This window comes from Jaculus jaculus, chromosome 5 (assembly GCF_020740685.1).
Source record: "Jaculus jaculus isolate mJacJac1 chromosome 5, mJacJac1.mat.Y.cur, whole genome shotgun sequence".
NCBI classification, from domain to species: domain Eukaryota; kingdom Metazoa; phylum Chordata; class Mammalia; order Rodentia; family Dipodidae; genus Jaculus; species Jaculus jaculus.
This window is the reverse complement of record NC_059106.1, coordinates 84,221,803-84,238,179: the sequence shown is the minus strand read 5'-3', so window position 1 is coordinate 84,238,179 and position 16,377 is coordinate 84,221,803. Positions and strand designations below refer to the sequence as shown.

At 45.5% G+C, this 16,377-nt stretch overlaps 1 protein-coding gene across 1 annotated transcript in view; it reads left to right on the top strand.

Moving 5' to 3' along the window:
- Positions 1 to 104: 104 nt before the first annotated feature.
- The window catches only part of Lrrc41 (leucine rich repeat containing 41), a 23,061-nt gene continuing 6,788 nt past the window's right edge, over positions 105 to 16,377 (top strand). Inside the window, exons 1-4 of the mRNA XM_045148796.1 lie at positions 105 to 303; positions 6,076 to 6,162; positions 6,999 to 7,069; positions 13,383 to 14,520. Of these exons, the coding sequence (XP_045004731.1) occupies positions 105 to 303; positions 6,076 to 6,162; positions 6,999 to 7,069; positions 13,383 to 14,520 (1,495 nt within the window). The remainder of the gene's footprint in view (positions 304 to 6,075; positions 6,163 to 6,998; positions 7,070 to 13,382; positions 14,521 to 16,377) is intronic.

Below are 16,377 nucleotides of genomic sequence, written 5' to 3'. Positions count from 1 at the left end.
GTTCTCATTATTACCCATAACACTTAATGGAGCGGTCCTAACAGCTGACCTTTTCAAGATGGCGGTCTGCGGAAGCCACTCTCGGGCTCGCGCACCTCCCCAAGATGGCGGCGCCCGAGGCCTGGCGCGCCCGGAGTTGCTGGTTCTGTGAGGTAGCGGCGGCAACGACCATGGAGGCCACGTCCCGGGAGGCGGCGCCAGCGAAGAGCTCGGCCTCGGGCCCCAGCGCTCCCCCCGCCCTGTTTGAGCTGTGCGGGCGGGCGGTGAGCGCCCATATGGGGGTTCTGGAGAGCGGGGTGTGGGGTAAGTCGCGGGGTGAGGGGGCTACCTCCGGCAACGAGCGGGGGGCGGCCAGGGGGCGAGGGGGGCGAGGCCGAGAGGCCCGGGGCAAGGCCCAGCCCCGGGCACTGGAAGCCAGATTGTCGGGTCGGAGCCTGAATTCCACGGCTGACAGTGCTACCCAGAGCAAAAACTGACACCAAATGAGCAAACTGACCCGCATCCTGGCCTGCTTAGGGGGCGCTGGGAACGAGGCCAGAAGGCCCGGTCTAGGGCAAAGCTGGCCGGGCCTGGGCTACGGAGACCGGAGACCGCACTGGCAGGCCGGAGCCGCGGGCACGGAACTGACATTCGGCGGGACGGGGCTGAGTAGTTGTGGATGTCAAACCGATAAGCAGGGATGGCTGGGCTGCCCGAAGGCGGGGGCCGAGATTGGCAGGCCCGGCCCGAGGCCAGGAGGCCAGGCCCGGAGCCACCGAAGCTGATTGACGGCCTGGGGCCTCGGTGTCTGCAGGACACCCCGGGGTGGGAGGACTCCGGGGGCAGATGGGCAGCGGTGGGACAGCGGAGTGGATAGCAAGCGAATGGGGCTGGGGGAGCGGGTCGCGGTGCCGTGGTCCGTCCGACGGCCAGGGGCTGAAGGGGATCCCGCGCACTGACGGCTGAGACCTCGCTGCAGGCTGCAGCCGGCACGACTGACCCGCCCGCTGAGCGGGGAGCGCCGGGGCCGCTCGGATGGCCCCGGGCGGCGAGCCCGGGCGGAAAGCGGGTGGAGGGGCCCGAGAGGTTCAGCAATCGAGGGACGGTCTTGAACTACAGGCCCGAACGATGGACCGGCCGGGAAGGGCCCAGGAGGCCCCAGGCCCGGGGAAGGGCCCAGGGACCCGGGACTGACTGGCCAGAATGGGAGGGGGCGCGTCGCGGGGAAGAGGTCTGGTCCGAATGGGAGCGAACCGAGCACGGCTGTAGGCCAGAGAGTGGCGAGCACCAAAGGGGCCGTCCTCCATCGAGGCCGTCCAGCATGAGCAGCAAAAGCTAGAGGCCTGTGGCGCTGGAGTGAGGGGCGGGGAAGGGCGAACCGAGTAGTTGGACTGATGGGCATGGAGTCTGGCGGACCTGAGGCCTGAAGTCAAATGGGCTCACGGAGACCCGGCTGTGGGGATTGTGGGGTGCCACCGGCCAGAGGTCTGGCAGCTGCTAAGGGAAAAGGATCTGAGACGTGAGGACTGATAGTGAAGAACCAAAGACGAAAAAGTGAGAATCCTGCAAGGCAGGCCTGGTTGCAAGGGGGACATGGGAGGTCATAGGCCTGACAGACCGGGGGTATGAGGGCCGGGGGTTCAGAGTCAGACAGAGTCAGAGACAGTTGGCTGCAGAGATCTCAGGCAAGGCCAAATGCGAGGTGGGTGGGGGAGGAGCTGGAGAGGAGGCTCCAGCCTTAGAGTGTCCTGGGGGATGGCTGTTCCAAGAGTAGGCCTCAGGAGTGATGGTGACATCTTTGCCCGGAGGAAGGCCCTAGTCAGGTCAGAAGGGATAGGGTGAAAGTGGGAGTTGGGGTACACCATGAGGAGGTGAATGCATTTGAAGGGTCAGAGCTCCACAGAACACTCCAGGGCCTTGCAGAGTAGCAAGGAGGCCATTGTGGCTGGAGTAGGCCACCAATAGAGAGAAGGCCCAAATGCCTTCATGTTGTGGAGGGTGAAGGGAATCTTGGACATCCTTTGGCACCATGTGGGGTGGACAGTTGAGGGCCCTGTGCCAGCAGCTGTAAAGAAAAGGTTCAGGCTGACCTATGGGGAATGGGAGAATATCCTCAATGGAGTAAAGCAGAAGCTCAGAAAAGTCCTGGGAATATGGAAGAAAGCCAAGAAAGTCTGGCTGCATCAGCCTGGAACTCCTGGCTAATAGGAGAGAAGAGTGGGTATGGAGGCCCCAATTTGAGAAGAGGAAGCATTTTTAAAAAGGGAGGGGTATTACCTGAAAGGAAGCAAAGAAAAGCCTTACTGAAAAAAAGTGAAGAAAGGAGCTCGGTGGGTATGGTGGCCCATGCCTTTAATCCCAGCACTTAGGAGGGAGAGGTATATCACTGTGTGTTTGAGGAGTTTGAGGCCCGCCTGAGACTAAATAGTGAATTCCAGGTCAGGGCTACAGCCAGATCCTACCTCGAAAAACAACTACAAAACAACAAAGAATGGAGAAAGCAACAGTAGGGTTTGTGGACAAGGGGATGAGTTCCTATGATGATCCCCTTAGGGGATAGCTAAACAGAGGCACAGAATGGATGGAAAGAGGATAAGGCTTTGGAGGAACTGCTTTCTGTGGAACAAACGCCAGTTTACTGAACTCATTTTTCTTCCCTCACCATTCCTTTACATCCCTTCACCATCATTACTGGTTGAGTCCCCAGCCAAGTTGAGAGGAAACAGGGGAGAAAGACCTCTAATGGTCTAGACCAGGTAAACAGCCAACCAGAAAAAGCTGACTCCAGTGGGACCTTTTACAAGGAAGGACCGACCAAATAAGAGAATTGCTAAATTGTGCTCTTTTGGAATAAGATCTCTATGCAGGCTAGGAAACAGGAAAAAAAAAAAAAAGCATCTTGGAGGTAGTGAACTAGAACTGCTCTGTGTTAGGAGCCTGAAGGGGAGGAGTAGGTAGAGGCAGGACAGAAGAACATCAGGACAGGACAGGGCATGGTGGTGCAAGCACTTAATCCCAGCACTTGAGAGGCAGAGGTAGGAGGATCATTGTGAGTTTGAGGCCAGCCTGAGACTACAGAGTGAATTCCAAGCCTGGGCTAGAATGACACCCTATCTCGAAAACCCAAATAATAATAATAAAGTATATCATACCTTGACTGTCATGATGTGAGTTTTGAACTTTATTTTATTATTATTATTTCTCAAGGTAGGGTCTCGCTGTACGTCAGGCTGACCTGGAATTCACTCAGTAGTCTCAGGGTGGCTTTGGACTCATGGCGCTCCTCCTACCTTTGCCTCCCAGGTGCTGGAATTAAAGGCGTGCACCACCACGCCCTGCTAAATTTTGAACTGTACCTTGAGTGCAGCCTTTGAAAAAATTTAAGCATCACCAGGAGCAAGATTCAGAGAGACTGAAGAGACACTGAGATCAAATAAAGCAGTGCAGAAAATAAGTGATACAGCCTAGCATTAAAAACAAAAACAAACAAACAAACAAAAAAAACTTCATTCACTAGATACAGTGAATAGACAGTGAGTACCTACTTGGTACAAATAATTGTACTAGATTCTGTAACATCAAGAGTCAGTCATTCCATAAGTAAAGATAAAGTAGGTCAAGGCAGAGCCATGATGTGACACCTCATGCTTGAAATCCCAGCATATGGAGACTGAGGCAGGAGGGTCACTGTCAGTTCCAGGCTAGCCTGGGCTATCTCAAAAAAAAAAGTAGGTCAAGGAATAAAAATTTTGATAACTACAAGATCATAGGCTTGATAGCAGATGCTTCTAACAGAATGAGCATCATAGTAGTTCAGTATTCTCTGAGCCTATGGCCAGCCATCATTATCTTAAACAGACTATAAGTATGATTACTACTCTTCACAATAATGTCATGTGGTATTCATTTCTATCTCCTTTTTTTTCTTCTTCTTTTTTTGTTTCTATCTTCCTTTTGTTTTTTTTGCTTTGGTTTTGTTTTTTCAAGATAAGATCTTGCTCTAGCCCAGGCTGACCTGGAATTCACTGTGTAGTCTCAGGGTGGCCTTGAACTCATGGCCATCCTTCTGCCTCTGCCTCTGCTTCCTGAGTGTTAAAATTAAAGGCATTTATCACCACCACGTCTGGCAAGCTTTTTTGTTTTTTATCATCAAGGGAACATTATATAACCCAGGCTGGCCTTAAATTTACAACAACCCTCCTACCTCAACCTGGAAAGTGCTGGGATGAGTCCCTGTCTAAAACAGAGCAAAAAACAAAAATCTCCAGTTCATGCTAACTTCTCCAGTTTGGAGAGGTATTACAATAAAGTAATTTGCTTAGACTAGAATTGGACAAATGTGGGTGAAATTGTGACTGATAGTTAATTGTGAACAAACTATTTAACCTTTGTTTTTAAAAAATAGTGGCACCTGCATCTGGAGTTCGTTTGTAGTGGCAAGAGGCCCTGCCACATTTATTCTCTCTCCTCCTTTCTCTCCTTGTAAATAAAAATATTTTAAAATGTTTATTGGCCTTTGTGTGTGTGTGTGTGTATATATATATATACATATATATGTCTCTCTGTGTGTTCTGGCACACTTGGGTCCCCCTGCCACTCCAAACAGACCATCAGAGACATGAGCCACTTTTTGCCTCTTGCTTTTTGTGGTGGTTGGAGAATTGAACCTGAGCCTGTAGGCTTTGCAACTTAAGTACATTTAACTGCTGAGCCATCTCCCCAGCCCACTGGCTTTTTGTTGTTTTACTAGCAGGCAGAGGGGGGAGGAGTGAATATAGAGACAACACAAAAGAATATAATGAGGAAACTTTAAATAGAAGTTCAAGCTGGCCTTGAACCTGAGTGCTGGGAAGAGGTGGTTTTGTTTTTTAAGATACAGTGTATTTATAGAGTATATAGTTCAGAACACAGGGATAGCCCAAATGATGGGAGTGGTTAATCTGGAAGAATGGAAAAGGAATTCAGAAAAGGCTTAATAGCCAGATGTGGTAATATATACACACCTGTAATTTCAGCACTTGGAAAATAGAGGCAGAATGATCAAGAGTTCAAGGTTAGCCTTGGCTTACTACTATAGTAAACTCAGCCAGCATGGGTTATATGAGACCCTGTCCTCAAAAGTAAAAGATTTATTTAAAAAAAAAAAAAAGGCCAGGTGTGGAAGTAACTGTAGGAGGATATCTGTGAGGTTTTGAGGCCAGCCTGGGACTACAGAGTGAATTCCAGGTCAGCCTGAGTATGCATGAGACCCTACCCCCCCCCAAAAAAAAAAAGAAAGAAAAACAAGCCGGACGTGGGTGTGGCACACGTCTTTAATCCTAGCACTGGGGAGCCAGAGGTAGGAGGATTGCTGTGAGTTTGAGGCCACCCTGAGACTACATAGTGAGTTCCAGATCAGCCTGGGGTAGAGTGAGACCCTACCTTGAAAAACAAAAAACAAAAAACAAACAAACAAAAAAATCAAGTCAGGTGTGGTAGCTCAGGTAGCTCATGCCTTTAATCCCAGCACTCAGGAGGCAGAGGTAGGGGGATCACCATGAATTTGAGACCACCCTGAGTCTACATAATGAATTCCAGGTCAGCCTGGGTTAGAGCAAGACCATACTTTTAAAAAATTAAAACAAAAAAAAGGAAGTAGGCTAGTGATCTGGGGGGAAAAATAGATATATACATACATACATACATACATATATATATACATATATATGTACATATATATACAATATATACATATATATATATGTATATATATATATATATATATGCTTAAAACCTTTTTTTTTTTTTGGAGCTTTCTCTTATCACACATACTCAGTAGGACCTTTTTAATGCAGACTGGTTCATTATGCTTGGACAGAAGTGTACTGATCTAAATGAACAGGTCATCTTGTGTAGGATTATCTCACCCTTGTCACTGAAATTCCAACTGTCATCTGTGTGCCTGAAGATAAGTGGACCAGAGTTAATAAACTTAGGTTAGCTTCTCCAGTATATTTGTCAAATGAGAAGTCTACCCTTGTTTTCCATTTCTAGTAGAATAAATAAATGCTTGGAACCCCAGAGGAAAAAGTAAACTTTGTGTTTTGGTTTTTATAGCCCTCCCAGGCCCAATACTTCAAAGCATCTTACCTCTGCTCAATATATATTACTTGGAGAGGATTGAGGAAACTGCCCTGAAGAAAGGTGAGTGTTTTTCTGACTTTAAGTCAATGATTGTGAACAAGGCACCATGATGTTCTGCAGGTAAATATTATACCTGGTACCTGTATAGAACTTCATGCTTTTCAAAAAGTGTCCTCATACCTAGTTTCTTATTTGATTGTCTACAGTGATCTGTGAAACACAACGAAGTATATGATCCTTGTTTCTCTGATTATAAAAAAAAAGAAAAGTAAGTGTACTACAATTAATAGCAAAGCCAAAGCTGGGCATGGTGGTACAAGCCTTTAATCCCAGCAGAGGTAGGAGGATTGCCATGAGTTTGAGACCACCCTGAGACTACAGTGAATTCCAGGTCAGCCTGAGCTAGTATTGAGCCCCCCTACCTTGAAATCACAAAAAAAGAAAAGAAAAAAAAAAACCTAAAGCCAAAATTAGAACCTATATCTTTAAAATATTAGTTTTTCTATTTTACTAAGCTGTCTCCCATTGTTGGATACATCTTGTAACAGCTTTTATCTAACCCTGATATGGCAGATATTGTCCCAGGTATTTCTTATCCAGAGAAATTAATTTGTTTACTTAATCTTTTCATCAACCCTATGAAAATGAAATAGCTACCAAATACATTTTACAGATGAAGAAACTGAGGTACAGAAAAATAAAGTAACTTGCCCATAGTCATAAAGCTACAGTATAATGGTTTGCTGATATTCAAACCTACGAATTCTGTCTTCAGATCCAATGCTCTTAAGTATTCTGCCATGTTGCTCTTGTGAAGCCAGAGTGCAATATAAAAGAAGGATGCATTTCATTTATGGTGGGCAGCATACAGCCAAGAGTAACATTTCTTCCTACAGGTCTCTCCACTCAGGCCATTTGGCGCCGACTATGGGATGAGCTGATGAAGACAAGGCCTTCCAGTTTGGAGGTAAGTACCAGATAGCCTAATCCTGCATAGTTTAAAAGCAGGTATAAGACACAAACATGATAGGAACTATTAAAGTATTGGATCAAGGATGGAAGCTAGGCTTAGGCGATTTGTTACAAGTTTTCAGTTCTTTTGCATTTGGCACTGACTTTTTCACCATGTTTGCAGGGGACACAAAACTGGACAGGGAAGCTGGGCATGGTGGCGCACACCTTTAATCTTAAGCCCTTGGGAGGCAGAGGTAGGAGGATCACCATGAGTTCAAGGCTGGACAGGGTGTTGTTACCATGGAAGATAGAACCTTCAATTTCTGAGGGTTGGTAGAGTGATTAAGTCCAACAAAATAAGGGATGTAGAGATGGCTTAGAAGTTAAAGGTGGTTGCTTGCAAAGCATGTTCACCCAGGTTTAACTCCCTAGCACCCATGTAGGAAAAAAAAGCCAGATGCAAAAGAAGGGTCATGTGCCGGACATTCCTTTGTTGTGGCAAAGACACTCTGGCACATCCATACATATATGTATACACACACACATACATACAAGTAGAAATAAATAATATTATATTTATTTATTTATTTATTTGAGAGAGAGAGAGAAGCAGAAAGAGAATGGGCATGCCAGGGCCTGAAGCTATACTGCAAACTAATTCAAGGGACATGTACCACTTTGTGCATCTGGCTTAGAGGTGCTGGGTAATCAAACCTGAGTCCTTAGGCTTCACAGGCAAATGCCTTAACCACTAAGAAGGCACTTGCATGCAAATCCCAAGAACCTAGGTTCAATTCTCCAGGACCCATGTAGGCCAGAGGCACAAATGGCACATGTGTCTGGAGTTTGTTTGCCATGGCTGGAAGCCCTGGCACACCCATTCTCTCCATATTTTAGAAAATCTTCAGACACTAAGCCTTATGAGGAAGAGAAGTAGATGCAAGAATATTAGAAAATAGTAACATCTATGCCACCTTGAGAAAGACATCAGATTTACTTTGTCCTAATATTTCAGAAGCAAAATGGTTTACTAGAAGGTGATGAAAATTGTAATATTTTTCTCTTGGAGCAAGCTCTGTTTAGCCAACATTATCTTAGGCTTCTTGAGAGAAATGTTTTTTTGTTTTTTTTTTTAAGTTATTTATTAGAGACAGAGAGAGGCATAGAGAGAGAGAGAATGGGCACACCAGGGCCTTTAGCCCTTGCAAAGGAACTATAGACGTATGCCACCTTGTGCATCTGGCTTATGTGGGTACTGGTGCATCAAACCTGGGTCCTTAGGCTTTGCAGGCAAAGTGCCTTAATCACTAAGACATCTCTCCAGCCTGAACAAAATACTTGTTTAGCCTGGACTGTAGAGCTAGACCATACCTCAAAAAATCAAACAAACAGAAAACTCTGGGCCCTGATTCCTTCACCTATATGTCCAAATACTTTATAACCTCTAATATATGTCAGAGTCATCTGGGTAACATGCTCAGTATTTAACCTCAGATGTCACAGAATCACCAAGTTTGGGAACCTAACATTAACTAGGGGCAGAGGGAGGCTATAGGAAGTCTGATGAAGTCCCATGTTTATCAAAGCAAATAATTTGCCTTGGAGAAAACATCTAAAATTTGGTTCCTGTTTCCTAGCAATTTCTAATGTAGTTAAGTTAGTAAGACATGCCATGGTCATTGGGCCAACATCCTAAGACTTCAGTAGTGTCCATGGACTCCTGCTCTAGATTGTAGGAAGACATTGGTTATATATCATTCCTCTTTTAAACTCAGTGTTTTACAAAGATGAGTCCAGTTGGTTTGTGTAGTTTGGGAAAGAGAACAGGACATAGAGCCATCAGAAACCAATGAAGTAGGGGCTGGAGGGATTGCTTAGTGGTTAGGGTGTTTGCCTGCAAAGCCAAAGGACCCAGGTTCAATTCCCTAGAATCCATGTGAGCCAGATGCACAAGGGAGCACACACATCTGGAGTTCCTTTGCAGTGGCTGGAGGCCCTGGCATGCCCATTCTCTCTCTCTCTCCCTCTTTCTCTGTCAAATAAATAAATAAAAATTAAATTAAAAAGAAGTCACTCCCAGACCCAGAAAGCCAAGCGCCACATGTTCTCTCTCATATGTGGATCCTAGCTACAGATGACTGGGCTTCTGCGTGAGAATGAAAATACTTAGTAGCAGAGGCCAGTAAGTTAAAAAGGAAACATAAAGGGTAGAGAAAGGAAGGGAGGAGGATACTTAATAGGTTGATATTGTATATATGTAATTACAATGATTGTAATGGGGAGGTAATGTGATGGAGAATGGAATTTCAAATGGGAAAGTGTGGGGGTAGGGAGGGAGGGAATTACCATGGGATATATGTTATAATCATGGAAAATGTTAATAAAAATTAAAAAAAAAAAAAAGAAGTCACTGAAGTGGACAGGAATGAAGTCATGAAGAGTTAGCAAAGCTGGTGCTGCTAAAAAATAGAAAGTTGAGATCAGAGCCAAGGAAGGTAGGCACATGCCTGTAATCCTAGAACTTGAAAATTGGAGGCAGGAGATTAGGTGTTAACCTGATCTACATGAGACCCTGTTTCAAAAACAAAATGAAGTTGAGATCAGGTTCTAGAATAAAATGGGGAAAATTTACAGGAGTTTGTAATTTAATTGAGAGACTTCATAACAAAAGAAGGTTCCTGGAACCATATTTCCTGGTCTCAATTCTTTATTTTTTAAATGTTATTTATTTATTTATTTATTTGAGAGAGAAAGAAAGATGCAAATAGAGAGAGAGAGAATGGGTGTGTCATGACCTCTAGCCACTGCATACAAAGTCCATACACATGCACCACCTTGTGCATCTAGCTTACATAGGTACTGGTGAATCGAACCTGGGTCCTTAGGGTTTGCAGGCAAGCATCTTAACCACTAAGCTGTTCTCCAGCCCAATCCTTTTTCTTTTTGGTTTTTTCAAGGTAGGGTCTTACTCTAGTCCAGGTTGACCTGGAATACACAGCAGTCCTCCTACTTCTGCCTCCCAGAATACTGGGATTAAAGGTGTGTGCCACCACACCGGGCCCTGGGCTCAATTCTTTTTTTTTTTTTTTTTTTTTTTTTTGGCTTTTCGAGGTAGGGTTGCACTCTAGTCCAGGCTGACCTGGAATTCACTGTGTATTCTCAGGGTGGCCTTGAACTCACAGTGATCCTCCTACCCTTGCCTTCTGAGTGCTGGCATTAAAGGCCTCAGCCACCATGCCTGGCTAGGGCTCAATTCTTAATTACCACTTACCTGTATAATTAACACAACATCATATATTCTCTTCCCACAATTAAGTTTTTTGTTTGTTTGTTTGTTTTTGAGGTAGGGTATCAATCTAGTTCAGGCTGACCTGGAATTCAATATGTAGTCTCAGGGTAGCCTCAAAAACATACAGTGATCCTCCTATCTTTGCCTCCCAAATGCTAGGATTAAAGGCATGCACCACCACACATAGCTCCAAGTTTAAATTTTTATTTCAGCTGGGGATATAACTCAGTAATTAAGCAATTGCTTAGAATATGCAAGACTCTGGATTTGTATTTCATCACACACATAAGACTTTCAAAAAAATTTTAATATATTTTGTTTATTTATTTACTGAAAGACAAAAAGAGGCAGAGAGAGAGAGAATGGGCATGCCAGGGCCTCCAGCCACTGCAAAAGAACTCCAGATGCATATGCCCCCTTGTGCATTGGCTTATGTAGGTCCTAGAGAGTGAACCGGGATCCTTTGGCTTTGCAGGCAAATGCCTTAACCACTAAGCCATTTCTCCAGCCCTTGAAATATTTTAAAAAGAATTTTGTTTTATTTATTTATTCGAGAGGGAGGGAGAGAATCGGCACACCAGGGCCTCTATCCACTGCAAACAAACTCCAGATACATGTGCCTACTTGTGTATCTGGTTTATGTGGGTATTGGATCAAAACTCAGTCCTTAGGTTTTGCAGGCAAGTGCCTTAACCATTGAGCTATCCCTCCAGCCCTCAAGATATTTTTTAAAAATATTTTATCTTTATTTATTTATTTGACAGAGAGGAAGAGAGAGAAAGATTAGGTGTGCCAGGGCTTCAGCCACTGCAAATGAACTCCAGACGCAAGCACCACTTTGTGCATCTGGCTTTCGTGGGTCCTGGGGAACTGAACCTGGGTCCTTTGGCTTTGCAAACAAATTCTTTAATTGCTAAGCCATCTCTCCAGCCCCCTTCAAGATATTTTTATTTGCATGTGTGCATATGAGAGTGCCAGGGTCTCCTAGTCTAGGCATTTGGCTCAGTGGTAGAAAACTTACCTATCATATGTGAGGCCCTGGCTTTGGTCCCTAGCACAAACCAAAAAAAGGGGGGGGGGCTGGAAATATGGCTTAGTGGTTAAGGCACCTACCTACAAAGCCAAAGGACCCAGGTTCAATTCCCTAGGACCCAAATTAGCCAGATGCCTAAGCATGCATCTGGAATTTGTTTGCAGTGGTTGGAGGCCCTGACATGCTCATTCTCTCTTCTCTCAAATAATTTTTTTTAATTAGCTCTTTTAGGCTGGAGAGATGCTTAGTGGTTAAGCGCTTGCCCATGAAGTCTAAGGACCCCTGTTCAAGGCTCGATTCCCCAGGACCCACATTAGCCAGATGCACAAGGGACCGCACGCGTCTGGAGCTCATTTGCAGTGGCTGGAGGTCCTGGCGCGCCCATTCTCTCTCTCTGCCTCTTTCTCTGTCATCTCTGTTAATCCCAGCATTCAGGAGGCAGAGGTAGGAGTTCAAGGCCACCATGAGACTCCATAGTGAATTCCAGGTCAGCTTGTGATAGAGTGAGACCCTACCTCAAAAAACTTTTTTTCTTTTTTAAATTTTTTTTTTATTTTTATTTTTTATTTATTTATTTGAGAGTGACAGACAGAGAGAGAAAGACAGATAGAGGGAGAGAGAGAGAGAATGGGTGCGCCAGGGCTTCCAGCCTCTGCAAACGAACTCCAGACGCGTGCGCCCTCTTGTGCATCTGGCTAACGTGGGACCTGGGGAACCGAGCCTCGAACCAGGGTCCTTAGGCTTCACAGGCAAGCGCTTAACTGCTAAGCCATCTCTCCAGCCCTCAAAAAACTTTTTAAAGAAAAGGGGGGGGAACTGCAGAGATTGCTTAGTGGTTAAGACACTTGCCTGCAGAGCCAATCGACCCAAATTTGATTCCTCAGGACCCACATAAGCCAGATGCACAAGCGGGCACACACGTCTGGAACTCTTTTACAGTGGCTGGAGGCCCTGGTGCTCTTGCTCATGCATGCTCTCTCTCAAAAGATCAACATTTAAATTTGTTTAAAAAAGTCTGGGGCTGGAGAGATGGTGTAGCAGTTAAGGTACTTGCCTACAAAGCCAAAGAACTCAGGTTTGATTCCCCAATACACACATAAAGCCAGATGCAGTAGGTGACGCATGTGTTTGGAGTTGATTTGCAGCAGCTAGAGGCCCTGGGGCACCCCTTCTCTCTCTCATTTGCTTGTTTCTCATTCTTTCTCTCAAATAAGTAGAGTATATATTTAAAAAAAAAACAAAAAACAGTCAGCCAGGCGTGGTGGCACACACCTTTAATCCCAGCACTCTGGAGGCAGAGGTGGTAGGAGTGCCATTACCCTGAGACTACATAGTGAATTACAGGCCAACCTGAGCTAGAGTGAGGCCCTATTGCGAAAAACAACAAAAAAATAAAATAAAATAAAAATTAAAGCCAGACATGGTGGCACACTTCGCAGGCAGAAGTAGGATTGTCATGAGTTCGAGGCCAGCCTGAGACTACATAGTGGATTCCAGGTCAGCCTGGGCTATAGCAAGACCCTACCTTGAGAAACCAAAAATATATATTTGAAGTTGGGCATGGTGGCGCACGCCTTTAATCCCAGCACTCAGGAGGCAGAGGTAGGAGGATCACTGTGAGTTCAAGGCTACCCTGAGACTCCATCGTGAATTCCAGGTCAGCTTGGGCTAGAGTGAGACCCTACCTCGAAAAACCAAAAAAAAAAAAAAAAAAAATTGAATATATATTTTTTAAAGGTCATATTTTTCAGACAAGCACTATACAGTGGCCCCACAGAAAGGAAAACTAAAATAATAAAAAGTGCTCCTTCCTCCATCCGCTTGTGTGTCTTAGTTTTCTTATCTATGAAATGGGGCTGCTGGCAATACATACCACAAAGGTGTTAGCACTAAGTGAATTCGTGTAAGTGGTTCAGGATGATGCCTGGCTTAGTGAATAGTAAGTGGGTGGAAGGAAATAGGGTGGTAGTTTCATAGGGTCTCTGTCATATTCTCTATTTTCAGAGTGTGACCTGTTGGCGAGCCAAGTTTATGGAGGCCTTTTTCTCCCATGTTCTACGTGGGACCATTGATGTGTCTTCTGACAGGCGTCTTTGTGACCAGCGCTTCTCACCTCTCCTACACAGCTCCCGTCATGTCCGGCAGCTCACCATCTGCAATATGCTGCAGGGAGCAACTGAGCTGGTGGCTGAGCCCAACCGCAGGGTTCTGGAGACCCTGGCTAGTTCCCTGCACACTCTTAAGTTCCGCCACTTGCTGTTCTCTGATGTGGCTGCCCAGCAGTCACTTCGACAGCTGTTGCATCAGCTCATTCACCATGGGGCTGTTAGCCAAGTGTCCCTGTACTCCTGGCCTGTGCCTGAGTCAGCCCTTTTCATCCTCATACTCACCATGAGCGCTGGCTTTTGGCAGTCAGGCCCTGGTAGCCTGCCTTGTCACCTGTGTGGAGAGGCCTCCCGAGGCCGGCCTCCATCCCGAGATGAAGGGTCCCTTTTGCTAGGCTCACGTCGGCCTCGGCGAGATGCTGCGGAAAGATGTGCTGCAGCCCTGATGGCCACCAGGCGAAAGAGTGAAGTCAAGCAGATGCCCAGATCTGCACCTACTCCTCGAGTAACACGCCGCAGCACACAGGAGAGCCTGACAACAGGCGGGACAGACCCTAAGAGGGAGCTGCACCCTCCAGCCACCTCTCATGAGGCTGCTGGAACCAAGCGGCCAACCTCTGCTCCAGCTGCCACCTCCTCTGCCTCCTCTTCCACATCCTCATCCAAACGGGCTCCAGCTAGCTCTGCCTCACAGCCTAAGCCCTTAAAGCGCTTCAAACGAGCTGCAGGGAAGAAGGGTGCTCGTACCCGTCCAGGGTCTGGTGCAGAGTCTGAAGACCTATATGACTTTGTTTTTATTGTGGCTGGTGAGAAGGAGGATGGTGAAGAGATGGAGATTGGGGAAGTGGCTTGTGGAGCTTTGGATGGATCAGATCCCAGCTGCCTCGGGCTCCCAGCACTGGAGGCCTCCCAGCGGTTCCGCAGCATCTCCACTTTGGAGCTATTCACAGTTCCTCTTTCCACAGAGGCAGCTCTGACACTGTGCCACCTGCTGAGCTCGTGGGTGTCTCTGGAGAGCCTTACACTCTCTTACAATGGTGAGCACCTGGAGGTACAGGGCTGGGCTTGGACCTTTCAGCAGCATTGAGCCTAATCTAGAGGAATGTATGTGGGGTCATGATGTAAAGTGGGTGTAAAGTGGGGAGTCATGATCAGGAAGTTAATTTTATTTATTTGTGTGGGGGGGGGGAATAGGTATTCCAGGGCCTCTAGCCACTGTAGACAAACTCTAGAGGTATGTGCCACCTGTGCATGTGGCTTATGTGGGTCCTGGGGAATCAAACCAAGGTCCTTTGGCTTTCTAGATAAATGCCTTAACTGCTAAGCCATCTCTCCAGCCCTGGTTTCATAGTTTTTATAGGCAGAAGGCCCTGACAAATAATACTGGGACATTGTTACTGTTAGTAGAGAGGAAAATAAGATCTGTAGATCTGATTAGCTGTTTGGAGTAAGTTTTCCATAGATGTAGTGAGAAGTCAGCTAGATGTAGGAGACAATTCAAGGACAAGTGAAATACTACAATGTATGCAAATCTAACCAACCATTCTTTTTTCAATATATGTCTGTGTGTTTATATTTATTTGGAAACAAAGAGAGAGAAAGCATGCACCAGGGCCTCTTGCTGCTGCAAACTAGATGCATGTGCCACTTTGTGCACCTGGCTTTATGTGGCCATCACCATCGGACTTTGCAAGCAAGTGCTTTAACCATTGAGCCACCTCTGCATTTTTTTAAAAATAAAACCACACCTGAATGGCAGTCCTCAGTCCTTTCCCACTTGCACATACCCAGTTAACAAAAGTTCAGCTCTGAATCAGTCTAAGTTATTAAGCACTGCTAGTTGTTCATATTCATAATCATTAACTTCCTATGACTTCACTTGTATTTGCAGCATCTCCATTCCTCCTTTAGTGGATGACTTCATCTGCTTCACAGAGAAAGAAGTCATACATGCATTCTTTCAGCCACCTATGAATTTTCCTACTGCATCCATCCTTTATTCCTTCCCCACAATGAAAGAAATTCCCTGGGCTGTGAACTCATACTTTCTACTTTCCTAAAGAAGCTTGTTTCTCTAATGCTTTAGCAATGACTTTCAGATACTTAGTATATATCTGACAAATGTAAAATATTTTCAAAACACTAACATCAACCTTATGAGGTCAAGTTACTTACCTAGTAACCTTCCTAGTATAGAGCCAGAATTCAAGCCCAGATAACTTTAGAATTGATCGCTTTAAATCATATGTGATGCCTCACTTTTTCCCAGTTTCTTCTACCATCAAACATTTAAGTCAGGTCTCCAGCACACACAAAATATACATCATTATCTCCCTCTATCAAACATTAACTATGGTGTCCCCAATCTCTCTTCTGCTCATCACAAATTTAGTCATTTCTACAGTCTGCACTTCTGGTCTACTCTAGCCTCCCTTATACTCCCCACCTCCCCCACCACACACACACCACTACGGCACTAAAGAATGAGGGTCACCAAAGTTTTCCTTGTGACTAGACCCAACATATACTTTATCTTTCCAGGATCATTCCACTACTTCAGAAATCACCTCCCTCTTGTTTATTACTTATTTCCTAATACTGTCTCAGTTATCCCACTTTATACACACTTCTTAGACAACCTCATCCATTCCTCACTTTCAATGCCCAATGATGCTAAAGGCCCTTCACTTAGCCATTAGCCCAGATGCTTCTCCTCTATAAAGTTCCCAGACACTGCTTACTACTGGACACCACCCCTGCATGATCCATAAATTCACTATGCTAATCCTCCTTTTTTCAAGGACACTACAGTTGTCTCAGCTGCCCAAAGAAGCCAAGATTGTTTTTACTCCAAATATATTTGCTCCTATCTCGAAATCTCTCAAATCCATATA